This window comes from Heloderma suspectum, chromosome 8 (assembly GCF_057233095.1).
Source record: "Heloderma suspectum isolate Gila_16-S chromosome 8, 16-S_ref, whole genome shotgun sequence".
Taxonomy (NCBI): Eukaryota; Metazoa; Chordata; class Lepidosauria; order Squamata; family Helodermatidae; genus Heloderma; species Heloderma suspectum.
In genome coordinates, this window is record NC_139465.1 from 14,963,894 (window position 1) to 14,979,768 (window position 15,875).

Below are 15,875 nucleotides of genomic sequence, written 5' to 3' on the forward strand. Positions count from 1 at the left end.
ATTTAAAGCAAATATGATATCATGATAACAGCAAGTAGGTTAACCATTTCTAGAAATAGCTCGGTAGCAGTGAACTCCATGGCCATACTATCATTCAGTCAAAGGCTGCTCTTAGTGAGGACATGTTTCCCAAACAATATCAGAACAAAATAAATCAGAGAAAGAATTTAATTGGCTACTTGGGTCAGGAAGTTCAGACAGTAAAGGGTCATTTAAGACAGGAGACCCAGCTTTGTGATTGTTTAGAATGGAGGCTCATTCATAACTTGAAAAAAATAAATACCAGAGATTTCAATAGAGTTTATTTCTACTCCAAGTATTGCCAAACCCTACCATATGTATTACATGCATGCCTATTTTACTGTGTTAGTGGTAAAGTTAACTTGCCCTCTTAAACCCAGTAGAATGAAAGCTGCCTCCCACTTTTCCCCCAATTTCAGTAGCATTTGCAGTAACCTTACAGGTGAAGAAACAGACATCACGTAGGCATTATTATACTACACATAACAGTGGCAGATCTGTGACATCAAATGCTGATTTACCCCAATAACTTCTCAAGCAGAGAGTAGGCACACAAACACCAAGGGACACCACCAATCTTACTGACACACATCAGCCACAGAAGTCCTTTTTCCCCGTAACACAAAGACGAAAGATACATCAGAGGGTGGTGGCACAGAACAGAAGAAGAGACTGACAATGGGTAGAGCATTCATCACCCCACTCACTCATACCTTGTATTTAAATTGTATCTCTCCCATATTTAGGTGTATACGGCTGGGACATTTGCAGACTTGAATCTGCCCCTCATCATTTGCAGTTTGGTCTGCATTTTAATTATATCACAGAACAGTGTACTTTGTGGTAATGTTATTTGTTTCTGGCCCGTATGTATGGTTTTTTTTTAGAGAATTCACTAATTTGAGCTTATTTTATATAGGTATAAATAGTCTATTCAGAAATCAAAGAAAATGCTTAGGCTTAAAGCCTCAATAAGTAATGGCTACAGCTAATGTATACCTACAAAACACACTGAACAATCGAGTCTTCAGGAAAGCTTTTTGAAGAAAGAGCCCATGACTCTTCGCTTTCTGCCATTAGGGTGGTATCGTCTGTGTATCTGAGGTTGCTGATAATTCTCCTGGCAATCTTAATTCCGACCTGTGATTCATCCAACCCGGCGTTTCTCATGATGTACTCTGCATATAAGTTAAATAAGCAGGGTGACAATATGCAGCCTAGTCGTACTCCTTTCCCACTTTTGAACCAATCAGTTGTTCCATGTCTGGTTCTTACTGTGGCTTGACAAACCCTCGTACAGGTTTCTCAGGAGACAGGTAAGGTGGTCTGGTACTCCCATCTCTTTCAGAATTTGCCACAGTTTGTTGTGATCCACACAATCAAAGGCTTTAGCATAGTCAATGAAGCAGAAATAGACGTTTTTCTGGAATTCTCTTGCTTTCTCCATGATCCAGCGATTGTTGGCGATTTGATCTCTCGTTCCCCTGCCTCTTCGAAACCCAGCTTGTACTTCCGGTAGTTCTCAGTTCGCATACTGCTGAAGCCTAGCTTGTAGGATTTTGAGCATCACCTTGCTGGCATGTGAAATTAGCGCAATTGTACGGTAGTTTGAACACTCTCTGGCATTGCCCTTCTTTGGAATTGGAATGTAAACTGATCTTTTCCAGTCTTGTGGCCACTGCTGAGTGTTCCAAATTTGTTGGCATATTGAGTGCAGCACTTTCACAGCATCATCTTTTAGGATTTTAAATAGCTCAGCTGGAACACTGTCATCTCAGCTAGCTTTGTTGTTACCAATGCTTCCTTGACTTCACTCTCTAGGATGTCCGGCTCAAGTTCAGTGAGCGCACTATCATGGCTATCAGGGACATTAAGATCTGTCCTGTATAGTTCTTCTGTGTATTCTTGCCACCTCTTCTTAATCTCATCTGCTTCTGTTAGGTCCCTGCCTTCTTTGTCCTTTATCATGCCTGTCTTTGCACAAAACGCTCCCTTGAGATCTCCGATTTTCTTGAAAAGATCTCTAGTCTTTCCCATTCTATTGCTTTCCTCGATTTCTTTGCATTGTCATTTAAGAAGGCCTTCTTGTCTCTCCTTGCTATTCTCTGGAACTCTGCATTCAGTTGGATATATCTTCCCCTTTCTCCCTTGCTTTTCGCTTCCCTTCTTGTAAAGCCTCATCAGACAGCCACTTTGCTTTCTTGCATTTCTTTTTCTTTGGGATGGATTGAGTTGCTGCCTCCTGAACAATGTTACGCACCTCCGTCCATAGTTCCTCAGGCACTCTGTCAGGTCTAATCCCTTAAATCTATTCCTCACCTCCACTGTGTATTCATAAGGGATATGATTTAGGTCATACCTGAATGGTTTAGTGGTTTTCCCTACGTTCTTCAATTTAAGCTGAAATTTTGCAATAAGAAGCTCATGATCTGAACCACAGTCAGCTCCAGGTCTTGTTTTTACTGACTGTATGGAGCTTCTCCATCTTTGGCTGCAAAGGACATAATCAATCTGATTTCGATATTGACCATCTGGTGATGTCCATGTGTACAGTCGCCTCTTGTGCTGTTGGAAAAGAGTGTTTGCTATGATCAGCATGTTCTCTTGGCAAAACTCAATTAGCCTTTGTCCTGCTTCATTTTGTACACCAAGGCCATGCTTGCCTGTTATCCCGGTGATTTCTTGACTTCCTACTTTAGCATTCCAATCCCCTATGATGAAAAGGACATCTTTTTTTGGTGTTAGTTCTAGAAGGTGTTGTAGGTCTTCCTAGAACCGATCAACCTCAGCTTCTTCGGCATCAGTGGTTGGGGCATAGACTTGAATTACTGTGATATTGAATGGTTTGCCTTGGATTCATACTGAGATCATTCTATCGTTTTTAAGATTGTACCCCAGTACTGCTTTTCCCACCCTTTTATTGACTATGAGTGCTACTCCATTTCTTCTAAGGGATTCTTGCCCACAGTAGTAGATATAATGGTCACCTGAATTAAATTCACCCATGCCTGTCCATTTTAGTTCGCTGATTCCCAAGATGTCGATGTTCAATCTTGCCATCTCATGTTTGACCACCTCCAGCTTACCTTGATTCATTGATCTTACATTCCAGGGTCCTAAACAATATTGTTCTTTACAGCATCGGACTTTCTTTTCACCACCAGACACATCCATGGCTGAGTGTCCTTTTGGCTTTGGCCCAGCCGCTTCACTCTTTCTGGCACTACTTGGAAATACCCTCTGCTCTTCCCCAGTAGTATATTGGACACCTTCCGACCTGAGGGGCTCATCTTCCGGCATCCTATCTTTTAGCCTTGTGATACGTTCCATGGGGTTTTCTTGGCAAGAACACTGGAGTGGGTTGCCATTTCCTTCTCCAGTGGACCACATTTTGTCAGAACTCTCCACCATGACCTGTCCGTCTTGGGTGGCCCTGCATGGCATAGCTTATGGCTTCACTGAGTTACACAAGCCCCTTCGCCACAACAAGGCAGTGATCCATGAAGGGGGAGAGCTGATATATCCATCTTCAAGTATTTGCCATGATAGCTAAATGTACAACAATAGGGTGCCACTCAAGGCTGGATGCTGGAGAGAAAATATGAGGGAATTCCATCAATTGTTCACTTTGCCTGTCAGCTTCCCAGAAACATCTGGCTGGCTGCTGCTGGAAATAGGATGCTGAACTTTGGTCTGATCCAGCAAGGCAGTTCTTGAGGCAAGAGAAAATGGAAAACCCACATGTCTATCAGTAAAAGATATAGTGAATCAATAATTTTAATAAGAAATGGAAGAAAAAAACTATACTGAGGAGTAGCGTTAGAAACATCCCCCTGCTTCATTATTTCCAGGCATTTTAATCTCTACGCTTTCTATAAAAGGCTTATTACATAGTTTTTAGAAATCATGGGGTGGGGGGGGGAGTAAAGACTGGGTAACAATATATAAACACCTTGTCTTAAATTCTAGAAGAGAAGATTTCATAATCCAAAGCTGTTCAATTTTTCAGAAAAACAAAAATGGTCCTCAGGGAGAAAAAAAAAACAGAAAACAAACTGGTTTTTTCCCTAATTTTTCTGGGGGTTTTCCTGGCCATCACTTCTCTACTGGTCCATGTAGCTCAGTATTATGCTGACTGTCCAAGGCTCTCCAGCCCCACCTGGAGATGCCAAGTTTGAACCCAGAACAAAAAGCAAATGATCTACCACTCAACTATAGCACTTGCTTTGGACAATTTGTCTTTCTTGCTTTGGGCAATTTTGTTCAATTGAACAAAATTTGAAGTATGGCAATGACATACAGGGGACAATTTTTATCCCTCTCTTCCTTCCCCTTATTTTGGCAGGATGCTGATGTATTGTCTGTTAGAAAAGTCAAAAATTAAATAGAGAAAAATGACTGGGCTGCTTAAGTGGGGATGACAGGATGTTGGGGGAGGGGAGGAGTGGGCCTTTTCAGCAGACGCACCTTCATCACAGATTTCCCTCCCTTAAGAAGTTCAGCAGGCCAAAACTATTACTTTTCGGAAACCAACAAAAACTTATTCCAGCAGGCATTTGGGTGGAAGGCAAAATTACATTTTAATAATGTGAGGTTGTTTTATTTGCTGCCAGTTTGCTTGTTTTATATTAGTTTTTAAATGTTGATTTTGTTCATTTGGGATACTGCGCTCTACTACTGTTTTATTGCTGTCTTATGTTACATTGTAAGTGATCCTGAGAATGTCTTGGATACCCATGATCAGGGCACAAAGGTAACACCCCTACCCAATTTAATTTATTACCGACAATGCTGGTATTCAGAGGCACATGCATTTGAACATGGAGGTCCTATTTAGCTATGCTGGTTGACAGCCAGTATTAAACCTACCCTCCATTAATACATCTAACCCTTAAAAAAACCCTCCTAATCTGGTGGCCCACTACAACCACATCTTGTGACAGAGTTCCACATAATAACCAAAGACAGTCTTGTAGCACCTTAAAGACTAATGGTTTATTGAAGCATAAGTGTTCATGTACTGTTTGGTTCTTTACATGTATATCCCAACTTTCTTCCAAGGAGTTCGAGGCAGCACACATGGATCTCCCCTACCCAGCATTTTCTCCTCGCAACACTCCTGCAAGGTAAGTTAGGATGAGAAATAGTGACTGACCAAAGGTCAACTGGTGAGCAGGGATATGAACCTGGGTCTCCCTAGTCCTTGTCTGACACTCTAGCCACTACATAACACTCGTCTTCTAGAGCTCACTTCACCAGATGCATGAAGTGTTATCAATATACTATGAAACAAAGAGATCAGCAACAGCGAAGTTCAAGTGGTGTACCACCTGTGACAGTTCTATGAAGCTACAAAATGAGCACGGAGATCATTCTCAATAACAGCAACTCACCATAACACAATAGAAAAGCTGGGAAAGCGTTATGACTAGTTACTGCTGTTAGAAATTGTTACTGTGCTGATCTTGTACACATTTGAGCTCTGCACAGGAACGTTAGACCTTCCTTACCTGTCGCACTTCATTGCCTGTTAAAAGTATCCTTCTCAGCACCTATATGTCTCTTCAGCTGCATTTAGCCGATCATATCTTGGCTTCTTAAACAGAGGGGTGTACAAGCCTCTTGCCACGCAGATCAAACCCCTTTGTTCGTCCCTTTCCTGTGAGCTACTATTAGGCCAGAAAGCCTCTAACCACCCATGGGTTCCCATTTCATTTGAAGAGGGAAATTATGGGTACCAGATTCAGAACGGGACACTCAATCACATCTGAAGTTGGTGTAATATTGTGGCTTGTTCCGAAGTTAGTAAACACAGTTTCCTGGTTAAAATGAAACGGGAACTACAGCTAATTAGAGGCCTCCTGGCTTAACTGTGGCTCGCACAAAGGCTCCGTATGTGAACAAAAAGCCTGTGCATATTTCAGCTTAGGGTGCAATCCTATGCATGTTTAGACAGGAAAAAGTCCTACAATTCCCAACATTCCCCAAGCCACCCATGCTAGCTGGGGAATGCTGGGACTTGTTGGACAATTTTCTGTCTAAACATGAATTGGACTGCGCCCTTAATAAGATACGACAAGATCAGAGAATCATAGAATAGTAGGGTTGGAAGGGGCCTAGAAGGCCATCGAGTCCAACCCCCACTCACCTCTTTCTCCATCCACCAAGAACAACACTTCATGCGATGAAGTGGATTCCGGGCGACAAAAGCTTCTGCCACAATAAGACAGCATCCTATACACACGTACCTGGGAGTAAGTCCCATTGAATTTAATAAGATTTATTTCTGAGTAGACATGCCTAGGTTTGTACTGTAAATCCATTAGCGTAAGGTGCCACAGGAATCAGGTTTCACTTTTTTCTGCAGGAGATGAACATAGCTACACTTCCAGAATTAGTCCATAAGTAGGGATGTACGAAAGTCACTTACCTTTTCAAAGGGTGACATTCGCAGTGGGGGGGGGAGGCGCGCTGTCCCTCCCCCCGAAATTCTGTCTGGCCAGCTCCGCGCTGCGGAGATTCCGCAGAGCCGCCGGTCGGGGCCACCCGCAGCTGGACATCCGGCCGCTGGGCAGCCTGCAGGGACACAAATGACAGCTGCTGTAGCCACCGCCATTTGCGTCCCTGTATTTTGCCATGATAGGCGTTGTAAATATTTATGTAGCCTATCACGGCAAGCAAAAAACAACAACACGGCAGACGCAAATGGCGGCGGCTACCATTTGCGTTCCCTTTTTTTCACCGTTTCAGCCTACGTAAATATTTACGTAGGCTATTATGGCGAAAAAAAGGGGAACGCATATGGCATAGTGGGTGCCATTTGCGTTCCCCTTTTCCCCCCCGCAGTTTTAGCCTACATAAATATTTACATAGGCTAAAACGGCGAAAAAAAAGGAATGCAAATGGCGGCCACCGTAGCCGCCGCCATTTGCATCCGCTGTTGTTGTTTTTGCTTGCTGTGATAGTCTACATAAATACTTACGTAGCCTATCACGGCCACCGCAGAGATGCAAATGGCATCCCTGCGTTAGCCGTGATAGGCTACGTAATTATTTACGTAGCCTATCACGGCTATGATGAGGAAGCGAATGGCGGCCACAGACGCAGCCGCCATTCGCAAGTCAGCGCGGACGGCAGCAGGTAAGTGCTCTGTTTTGCGTGCCTTTCGGGGGGGGCTTCGTTCCGCCACGGATTTCGGGGGGCCGAATGCACTGGCATTTGGCCTCACCGAGATCCGTGGCAGAATTCTCTAACATCCCTATCCATAAGTATGCACACTGTGTGCAATAGATACGGAAGCCTCAAAAATAAAATCAAGATCTCCGAAGTAGATAAATTAATAAAAAATAAAAATTCCCAGAGTACGTAACACAGTAAAATAAAACAACTGACTGAAATAAAAAGAAGAAAATAGCTCCCCAAAATAAAATTTAAAAAAAACTAATAAATACACAACCAGCAACACGGATGACGCTTTACAGGGAACACAATACAGCAGATCCCTGCCCCAAAGACTTTACAATCCAAAACCTGACACAAAGGAAAAGAAGCTGAGGCAGCAGCGGCTGACGGGGAAAGAACGCGCCGTTATTTTATATACTGTATTAATAATTTTTTTAAAACACTTGCAAAAGAAAGCGAAAGAGGAGGGGGAACGGCTCTCCCCAACCCCGGCAAACAACGCTCAGTTTGACAGAGAGCACGGAACCCCCAAAAAAGGAAGAATTTAAAAACAGCATCCCAAGCGTACACAACACCACAAAACACATCTGGCGGGGCGGGGAAGGGCGGGGGTGGGAACAAGACGAAATAACCCCCGCAGAACAAAATGCAAGCAATAAGGAGCCACAGCCACGGTTATTCTCACGTGTGGCAGCACCAGCGTGCACGGCGCGTTTCAGGGAACAACGAGCGGCGAGGTCCCTGCCCCGAGGAGTTTGCAATCTAAAAGTCGCCGCAGCGGAAGGGGCGCCGGCGCAGGGGCCGACAGGGGGAAAGGATGTGCCGTTGTCAAAAACAGTGTATAATTTTAGATAGATAGATAGATACACACACACATACTGAGAAGGGAAAGCGAAACGGTAAAGGAAAGCTACGAGGAGGGGAAGGGCAAGGGCTCTGCCCACCCCCGTGGGAGACGCTCCATTCCAACGCCTCCCCGCGCCGCAAATATGAACGGCGCTCCTCCCCAGCGCAGGCTGCAATCCCCCCCCCACCTACCTCCCGCTCGCCCGCAGCCCCGTCCTGCCACTCACCGCGCCGCGTCTGGCCCAGGGCCGCCGCCGCGGCCACGCATGACTACCATCCTTCCCCGCCGCGCGCTCTTCCCGGTGGAGGCCGCCGAAGGCCTCCCGCGGCCCTTCCCCTCACGACGCCTCAGGCGGTCCTCGAAGAAGCGCCGCCCGCCCGCCGCCGACGCCGCCTCATCCTCATCCCCTCAGGAGCGAGGGCAGCGGCTTCAAGGCGCACGCCCTACCCTGCTGCTGCCGCATGCCAGCGCTCCGCCCCGCCTTCCACCGCGACGCAGCCAATAGCGCGACGCGGAAATAAACGTTTGCCCGTCCTATTGGCTCCTCTCTCTCTTTTTTTTTTCTCTCTCTCTCGCTCGCTCGCTCGTTCGCTCTCCTCCGCCGCCGCCGGGACGGAGGGAATTTCCACCTCCGCTAGCCCCCCTCCATCAAGTTTGGTTGGAGAAGCGGCGTGTTAAAAGAGCGTGTGATGCAGACGTCGGATTGGCTGACTTAGGGTGATTTCGGCCCGGTTAGTGGCTGGGAAAGGAAGGCGGGTCCTCTCCTTCGCCCGGTAGGCGGAGACATTTCCCGATTGGATTGGCTGGATCAACCTTGCTCCCGCCCACTCGCCTTTCCATTCGTTGTAATGGAAAGGGCGGAGAAAAAGTGGATGGTGGGTTTTAATTGGGTGAAATCTTCCAGGCCCCCATTAGCGATTGGTTGCAGAGGCGTAGAAAACGATTGGCTACAGAAACAGTATGGCAAGTGCTTCGGGCTGTGTCGTTTCTCTGTGTCTGTCGGGCTCTCGTTGAATGTGCGCAAAATGGATTACGGTTAATTTTGTGTTTAAATGTTTATGCAAAGAGAATTTTTCGTGGGGGGGATTGCAAAATATTTATATTTCCAAAACCTGAACATTTTTAATTTATCTTTTATTGTGAGTTTTTACAAAACAAAACAAACTGGAAACATTACAAAACCTAAAAAGAAAGAAATAAAAATAAAGATGCAACATGTTCAAAATTCCTCAGTTTCTAACATTGCAACATTTGAGAAAAAAAGGGAAGAAAAGGGTTGCACACAAACTTCAGTGAAAGCAGACCAAATATCCACCAATAAGCCCATTTGCAAATTACACCTGTATACCACTCTTTCAAATGTCGCTAGTGTTGTTAAGTCTTCAGTCCATTGCGTTATAGGCGGCGAGCTTTTATCCTTCCAATATCGTAGTATCAGTCTTTTAGCAACCGAAAGGGCGCGAAAAATCTATTTACGCTGACCATGTGCTACTTTCCAAGAAACAGGTAAGTAAGAGAACACGCACATCAGTAAATATTAAAGAGCTTTCCAATTCAAAATTTATCCGTACAATAACTTCCTCCCAAAAGGAGGCAGCCATTGGGCATTTCCAAAACATATGAATAAAAGAAGCATTGACTGCATTACGTCTCCAACAATTAGCCAAATTTGACAAGCCTTTACTAAAAAGACGTTATGGCATCCAATAGACCCGAAACAAGAGCTTTTGCTGAATAAGGCATAACCGAAAATCCATTGAAATGTCTGATACAGCCGCCAAAAAGGCAGTCCGTTGATTAAGCAAAATAGGATGTTCCAATTCCCTGCTCCATTCCTGCTGTAAACCACTTCTGTCATATTTATTCATTGACAATAAATGTTTGTAAACACGAATCGCAGGTGGATATATCTGATCAGCTTCAATAAGTATTTCCAATAGCGAAGGAGACTCCGAGGCAGTAAAAGCAGCAGGACCAAATTTGGTACCAACAAAAGTTTCAATTGCAAATACTGCCATTCTGCTGAAGCTGGCAGATCAGATTGATCTTAGAAAATTGAAAATACCAAAAACTCATCACCGACCCACACTAATTAAATCTGAACATTAATGTAAATAAATACACTCCTCTTTTTAAAAAATATCTATATGCATTTAGTATATGGTTAGTGTAGACAATACTGAGCTAGATGAACTTGGTATAAGACAGTGTCCTGTGTACCACGGTGCCTACCTATCCCACACACAGCAGGGGAATTCCCAGTCTTATGTTTGAAGCTAATTATTAGTATAAAATATTTTCTTTATATGCTCAATGAACTGTTTATTTAAATATGTATTTGTTTATTTATTGAAATCTGTATAACTTGCCTTTCTGGATGAAGTCCATCCAAGATGGAGAATGAATTGCACATACAAAAATAGAAATACGATAATATAATACCCAATCATGTCATCACCTTCAGCTCCTCTGAATACCAAGGAGGAGATATGTTTGATCATATTGATGGCCCACATCATCCGCTCATTCCCAGCAGAGAGCAAGACAGGGTTGGGGAAACTGCCCTATGGGACAATTTGGCCCACCAGGCCAGCCCGTCTGTCCCACAGAGCCTCTAGCAAGGCCCCACCCATGCCCCAAAGCCCCTGCCACTCCTGAAGCCTCAGTTATACAGCCCAGTTTCCACATGAGGAAAGCAAGAATTATTTATTGCAGCTGTGTCACCTTGTGGCAGGACTCACGCTGGTCAACAGAATTCATCCTAAAGTAGCTTGTAATTTAGAAGAAGAAACCGTAATATTCTCAGCAACAGCAGTAACAACCACTGCACTACTGTGTTCACCAATACGGAACCAACATTCCCCGTACTTTATTTATGGGTCAGACCTACTTTATAATCCCTTTCTTTTCAGTACACCTTTTGCTTGCACATCACCACCAATGTGGTGCTAGTATGCAAATTATTTGGAAGGATGGGAAGAAAGTATTGGCTGAGAGGTGTCACAATGGCAGCACAGTGCAACTAAGATGGCATGATCATAGCATGGAGTCACAGAGCCTTGATGATGTTGACTAATCAGGAATCTCCACCAAGGGAGAAGGAGGTTTGGGCTATCTGATGCTACAATAGTTTGGATTTTTTTCAGATTGTGCTGGGTAGATCAGATTGCAAGTTGCTGGAGTTTGGGGCTCGGTTGTCATTCCCAAGAGGCATTGGACACAGCCTCCAAAACTCAAAGCCAATGTTGAGGACATCTAGGTGTTGGTTGTGCTTCCAGGAGACTCTCTTCTGCTGCCTTTGCTGTTTTAGGACAAAGAGAAGGTACCTGTTCTTCTTTCTAATCTAAGGCTTGCTTTAAAAGGTATACTAGGGCAGGGTCAACTCTGAAACTCATACTGGGTGTCAGTGCAAAGACATGAGGAGAAGGATGAACTGATCATAGCTCCAGAAGAGAACGTTCAGCAGAAACCATCTGAAACTGATTAGTAGAAGGAAGACCAACAAGCAAGATGGTTTCTGGATGAAAGAGTCAGTAAATCCTTTCCAAAACAGAGTTATAACTGATTATTTGTGATATTGCAGGGATGATAAAATTTAACTAATTTGGTAGGACACCATCATGGTCAAATATGAGGTTAAGAATTCTTCAATGAATTACGTTCCCTTTATTAGCTATTAGGACAACTCTGCAGCTTCACAGGAAACTGCTGAATGAATCTGATATAGGCACAGTGCTCTTCTTTTTCAAGAGGTCCTTTTTCTGTATTGTAATGTGTCATATTAAAAGAACACCTTGACTTCTCAGAAAATTGGAGGTGTCTTGACGACGGCCCACTTTCTTCACCTCTTTGTATTAGAATCCTAATATGTAAATATTTCTTTTCCTCTTTGGAAAGTAGTATTGGCTGCTACTCCCATAGGCAGTTAAAAACAAAACAAAAAAACCAACCACAGTATCTCTTACTCTGTTTAAGTTGTTGCAGGGATGCATTGTACTGCCAGTGGAACACTGGCTGGTTTCTGTTGGACAACCTAGTGCCTGCTGGTGGCTGGGATTTTTAGCAAAGAATGGTGGACTAAGAAGGCCTTCATCTGACCCATCAAGGCACACCCGTTAGCCTTAATTTATCACTGGAAAAAACAAGATTTATTATTATGGTTATTGTTATTAGTTACAACTGGGACCTGCAACAAAATGTTGCAGTGTGGCTTGCTCCCTGTTCAGGATTCCAGCCACGCCATACAATTCCTCCTTCCTACCACCCAGTCCCATTTCCCTCTTCCCCCCACCCTCTCTCTCACACACACATACACACTCAGACCACACCAGTCAGTCAGCATTTTGTGGCCACTGAGCATATTCAAACTACATTTGGTAGTCTGAATACCACCACCCCCCTTTATTAGTAGTAAAGGAAATTACTACTAGTACTACCATTTATATAGCACCATTAGTGCACATAGAGCTTTACAGAGTGCAAAGATACGTGTGCCTGTGTACCAAGGGGCTTACAGTCTCAACTATGACACGGGGGGCGGGGGGGGGGGGAGAAGGGAACAGTGGAAGGAGAGACAGGGATAAACAGCAAAAATAATATGTGGTCATTTCAAGCCCTATTCAAGAATAATATGTGGAAGTTTCAAGCCCTATTCAGGTGTTTGGTACCCATGAGTACTGAATACATGTGTACTAAATACATGAAGAATACATGAAAGGGCTCTCTAAAGCAGGGGTGTTGAACCTCAGGCCCGTGGACCAAATCTGGCCCACCTGGGGTTCCAATCCGTCCCTCCATGGTTCCCAGATGGCCACACCCCTGCCCCTGCCCCCACCCCTTTCCTCCAACTGCCAATCATGTAATGGTTTCCCAGCTTTTGTGCAGTTCTTTCCCATTCAAAAATGTTGTCATGCATCTCCTAAGGCTCAGATACTGGCAGTAAGAGCTGTAGGCTAAAATATGCTGATATTTTTGACATTTTTCACCAAACTCCCTTTACCTTCGACTCCGCACACCACTGGAATGCTCTCCCTGATAGCTTCTCTGAAACGGAATCTGACCCTCCAGCTGAAACAGATTCAGTGCCCCTGCCCTACGGGGATGGGAGCCGTGCTTCAATTAGATGAGCGTAGACTTGGTTACAGGTTTAGCTGCAGGAAGCCATGGGAACTAGGGGCTTGAATCAAAAGGCTTCATGGAAAAGGCAGGATTTCAGGAAGGATTTGAAGGAAGCAAGAGACGTAGCATTGCCCAAGTGCTCTGGGAGGTAGTTCCAAGCATCAAGGGACAAAGGGTGGAGTCATTTGTGAGAACAGGATACCTTTTGACAACTGAGAGTGTTGGAACTGGAGGAGCAAAGGACATGGGCAGGAATGTTTTGGGATATAAAAGCAGAGAGCTAAAAGAAGGCAAGGGCTTTGAAGGTTATGATTCTAGTAAAGAGAGAGTAGACCATGCAAAGATTGAAGTCAGCACACCCCGATGTGTCAAAAGGACAATGAAAGTGCTTGTCCTTAAAAGTGAGATCTAAATCTGATGATAAATTTGGTTTCTCTGCAGTTCTGTGGGAAAGATGCTGGGGTTTTCTGGAACCAAATGGAATACTCAAGGTCTGGAGCCAGTGATCGTGCATGACATCTTATCCAATGACATTCCGGACATCCGGGACAGCAACAGCCTTGAGGTCACAGCTATGATGCACGGCTCAAAAAATGATGGGGACCAGTTGAACAGTACTTCTGAGCTGTGCCTAGAAGACAGCACAGACCCGGAACCTCTGCGGATAAAGCTCCAGGACTACATGGAGGAGTGGAAGGGACATGGTATGTTACAAAACAACGAAGCAGAAGCATGCGGGACAACAGAAAAGGCAACTGACCAGGAAATTAAGAAGAAAGAACCATTAAGAGAAGAAGAGGGAGGAGGAGAAGGAGAAGAAGAAAAGAGCTATTCTGGACCATCAGGAGAAGAATGAGGGGATGGTGTTTCCCAGAAAGATAAAGCCTATGCTGCAGGAAGTATCAAGACAGGATATAACAAAGGAGATTCCCATTGAAGTGGTATCGCTCTGGCCCTTGTAAGATTACTCCTGGCTGTACATGGGCTACTTCCTTCAGTCGTGGAAGAGCCAAGCTGATGATCAGCCAAACAGTCTCTTGCAGGATGGAACCAAGATTGAATTCGGACACACTAGTATCCCTGTTTCTTCTGCATCACATTGGCATGTGTATTTCCTCTATCGTCACCTTTAACTGTTGAGCCTAGAGGTGTGGATCCCTTTTCCCCCACTGATTCTGGATTTCCTCTGTTGTTTCAGAGAGCCTCTTGAAATGTTTGTTTGATTGTTTGTTTGTGTTTATTAAAGACATTTTGTCCTGCCTTTCCATTTCAAAAAGAGCACTCAAAACAGCTAACAACTTCAAAATATGTATATTTTTAAAAATCAGTCACTAAAACTTACTAAAGAATCCAGCAATTTACACATTCCAGGGAGCATAAAACAATGTACTGCTCAGCAGACCAAATACCTGTCAAAATAAAAAGGTATTTTCAAGATACCAGAAGACCATAGAAGCAGTGGAAGGCAGGCATCCTTAAGTAAGGGGTTTCACAGCCTATATGCACAGCCACAGAGAAGGCCCTCTCCCATGTCTCAGCCAAACATGACTCAGATAGCTTTTGGAGTGACACAAGGGAGAGTGTGTCTCCCAGTAGATTTCACTGAGTGGGCAGACTGATATGGGAGGACATGGAAATAACTGTGGTTAGACTTTGGGAGTTGGGATAGATTTATTTATTTATTTATTTATTTATTTATTTATTGCATTTATACCCCGCCTTTTTTCCTCTTGCAAGGAACCCAAGGCAGCTTACATTATCATCATCCTCTCCATTTTAATAGATTGTGCTATTCTCTCCCGTCCTATGCACATTTCATTTTTTCCCATCTCTAGGGCTCCCTTGACGTATCAGTGAAGAACCCCAGTCTCGCATAAAGCAAAATAAAGATGCTGGCCAAAGGCTGTTTCCTAAAACATCTCCTAGCCTACCTTTGTGTCTGCTCTGTTTCACTCGTTCCAGTTTCCTGTGCTGCCACTAAAATTGTCCTCCATGTAAAGGAACTTTTCACTGGCATATCAGTGAATGAGATACCATTTTCTCCCTTTAAGTGAGAGGGAACTGCAACATTCATGGAGGGAGCAAAGCCGGGATAGACGGCTGCCTCCGAACTTGGAGGCAACAGCCTATCCAATGCAGGGCAGGAGAAGCGTGGAGGGCATCATCCCCTCCGTGCTTCAGCCACCGCACATTTGTGGCTAGACAGCTGTCTAGCCACGGGAAGGCGGAGCGGGGGAAGTGGTGGCTGGACGATACATTGGATGTGTCATACCATATTTCCAACTTCCCCACCCTGCAACACCCCCAGGAACACCCTGTTTTCACTGCTCCGTGCTCCTCTTCTGAGCACGGGGCCGTTTCGCACCGCTTACATGGCAGCGCGGGAGGAGGAGAAAGTCGGTTCCCAGGAACCGACCTATCCTATGGCTGTCTAGCCACTGACTAGCGGCCATAGGATTGCACCCTAAATGTATTTTTGGTGTTGTTTATTCAGAAGAGTACATTCTTCATAGTTGGTTGTGTCTGGGTTGCATATGGGGTGTCTTGATTCAGCTATATATGTGTCTGGGATTGGAGACCTGGCTGTAGGAATGGACAAGTCTGTCATTTTCACTTTCTTCCACATTCAATTTTTTAAAATTTTCTTTATGAACAAGTTTGCAAACTTTGGTAAGTTTTCATTTTTTTTTAAAAGGAACCCAAACCA

General features: G+C 44.4%; 2 protein-coding genes across 4 annotated transcripts in view; one reads left to right on the forward strand and one right to left on the reverse strand.

Annotated features, from left to right (window-relative positions):
• Positions 1-8,700, reverse strand: part of CYLD (CYLD lysine 63 deubiquitinase) — a 35,788-nt gene extending 27,088 nt beyond the window's left edge. For all 3 annotated transcript variants that reach the window (XM_084812986.1, XM_084812985.1, XM_084812984.1), the window contains exon 1: positions 8,277-8,700. The gene's annotated coding sequence lies outside the window, so the exon portion shown is untranslated. The remainder of the gene's footprint in view (positions 1-8,276) is intronic.
• Positions 8,701-8,898: 198 nt separating this feature from the next.
• Positions 8,899-14,439, forward strand: LOC146338863 (uncharacterized). The gene is made up of 3 exons (XM_084812876.1): positions 8,899-9,066; positions 11,197-11,372; positions 13,610-14,439. Exons 1-3 carry the CDS (start codon positions 8,899-8,901, stop codon positions 14,022-14,024), a joined length of 759 nt encoding a protein of 252 aa, XP_084669002.1. The 3' UTR covers positions 14,025-14,439.
• The last annotated feature ends 1,436 nt before the right edge of the window (positions 14,440-15,875 follow it).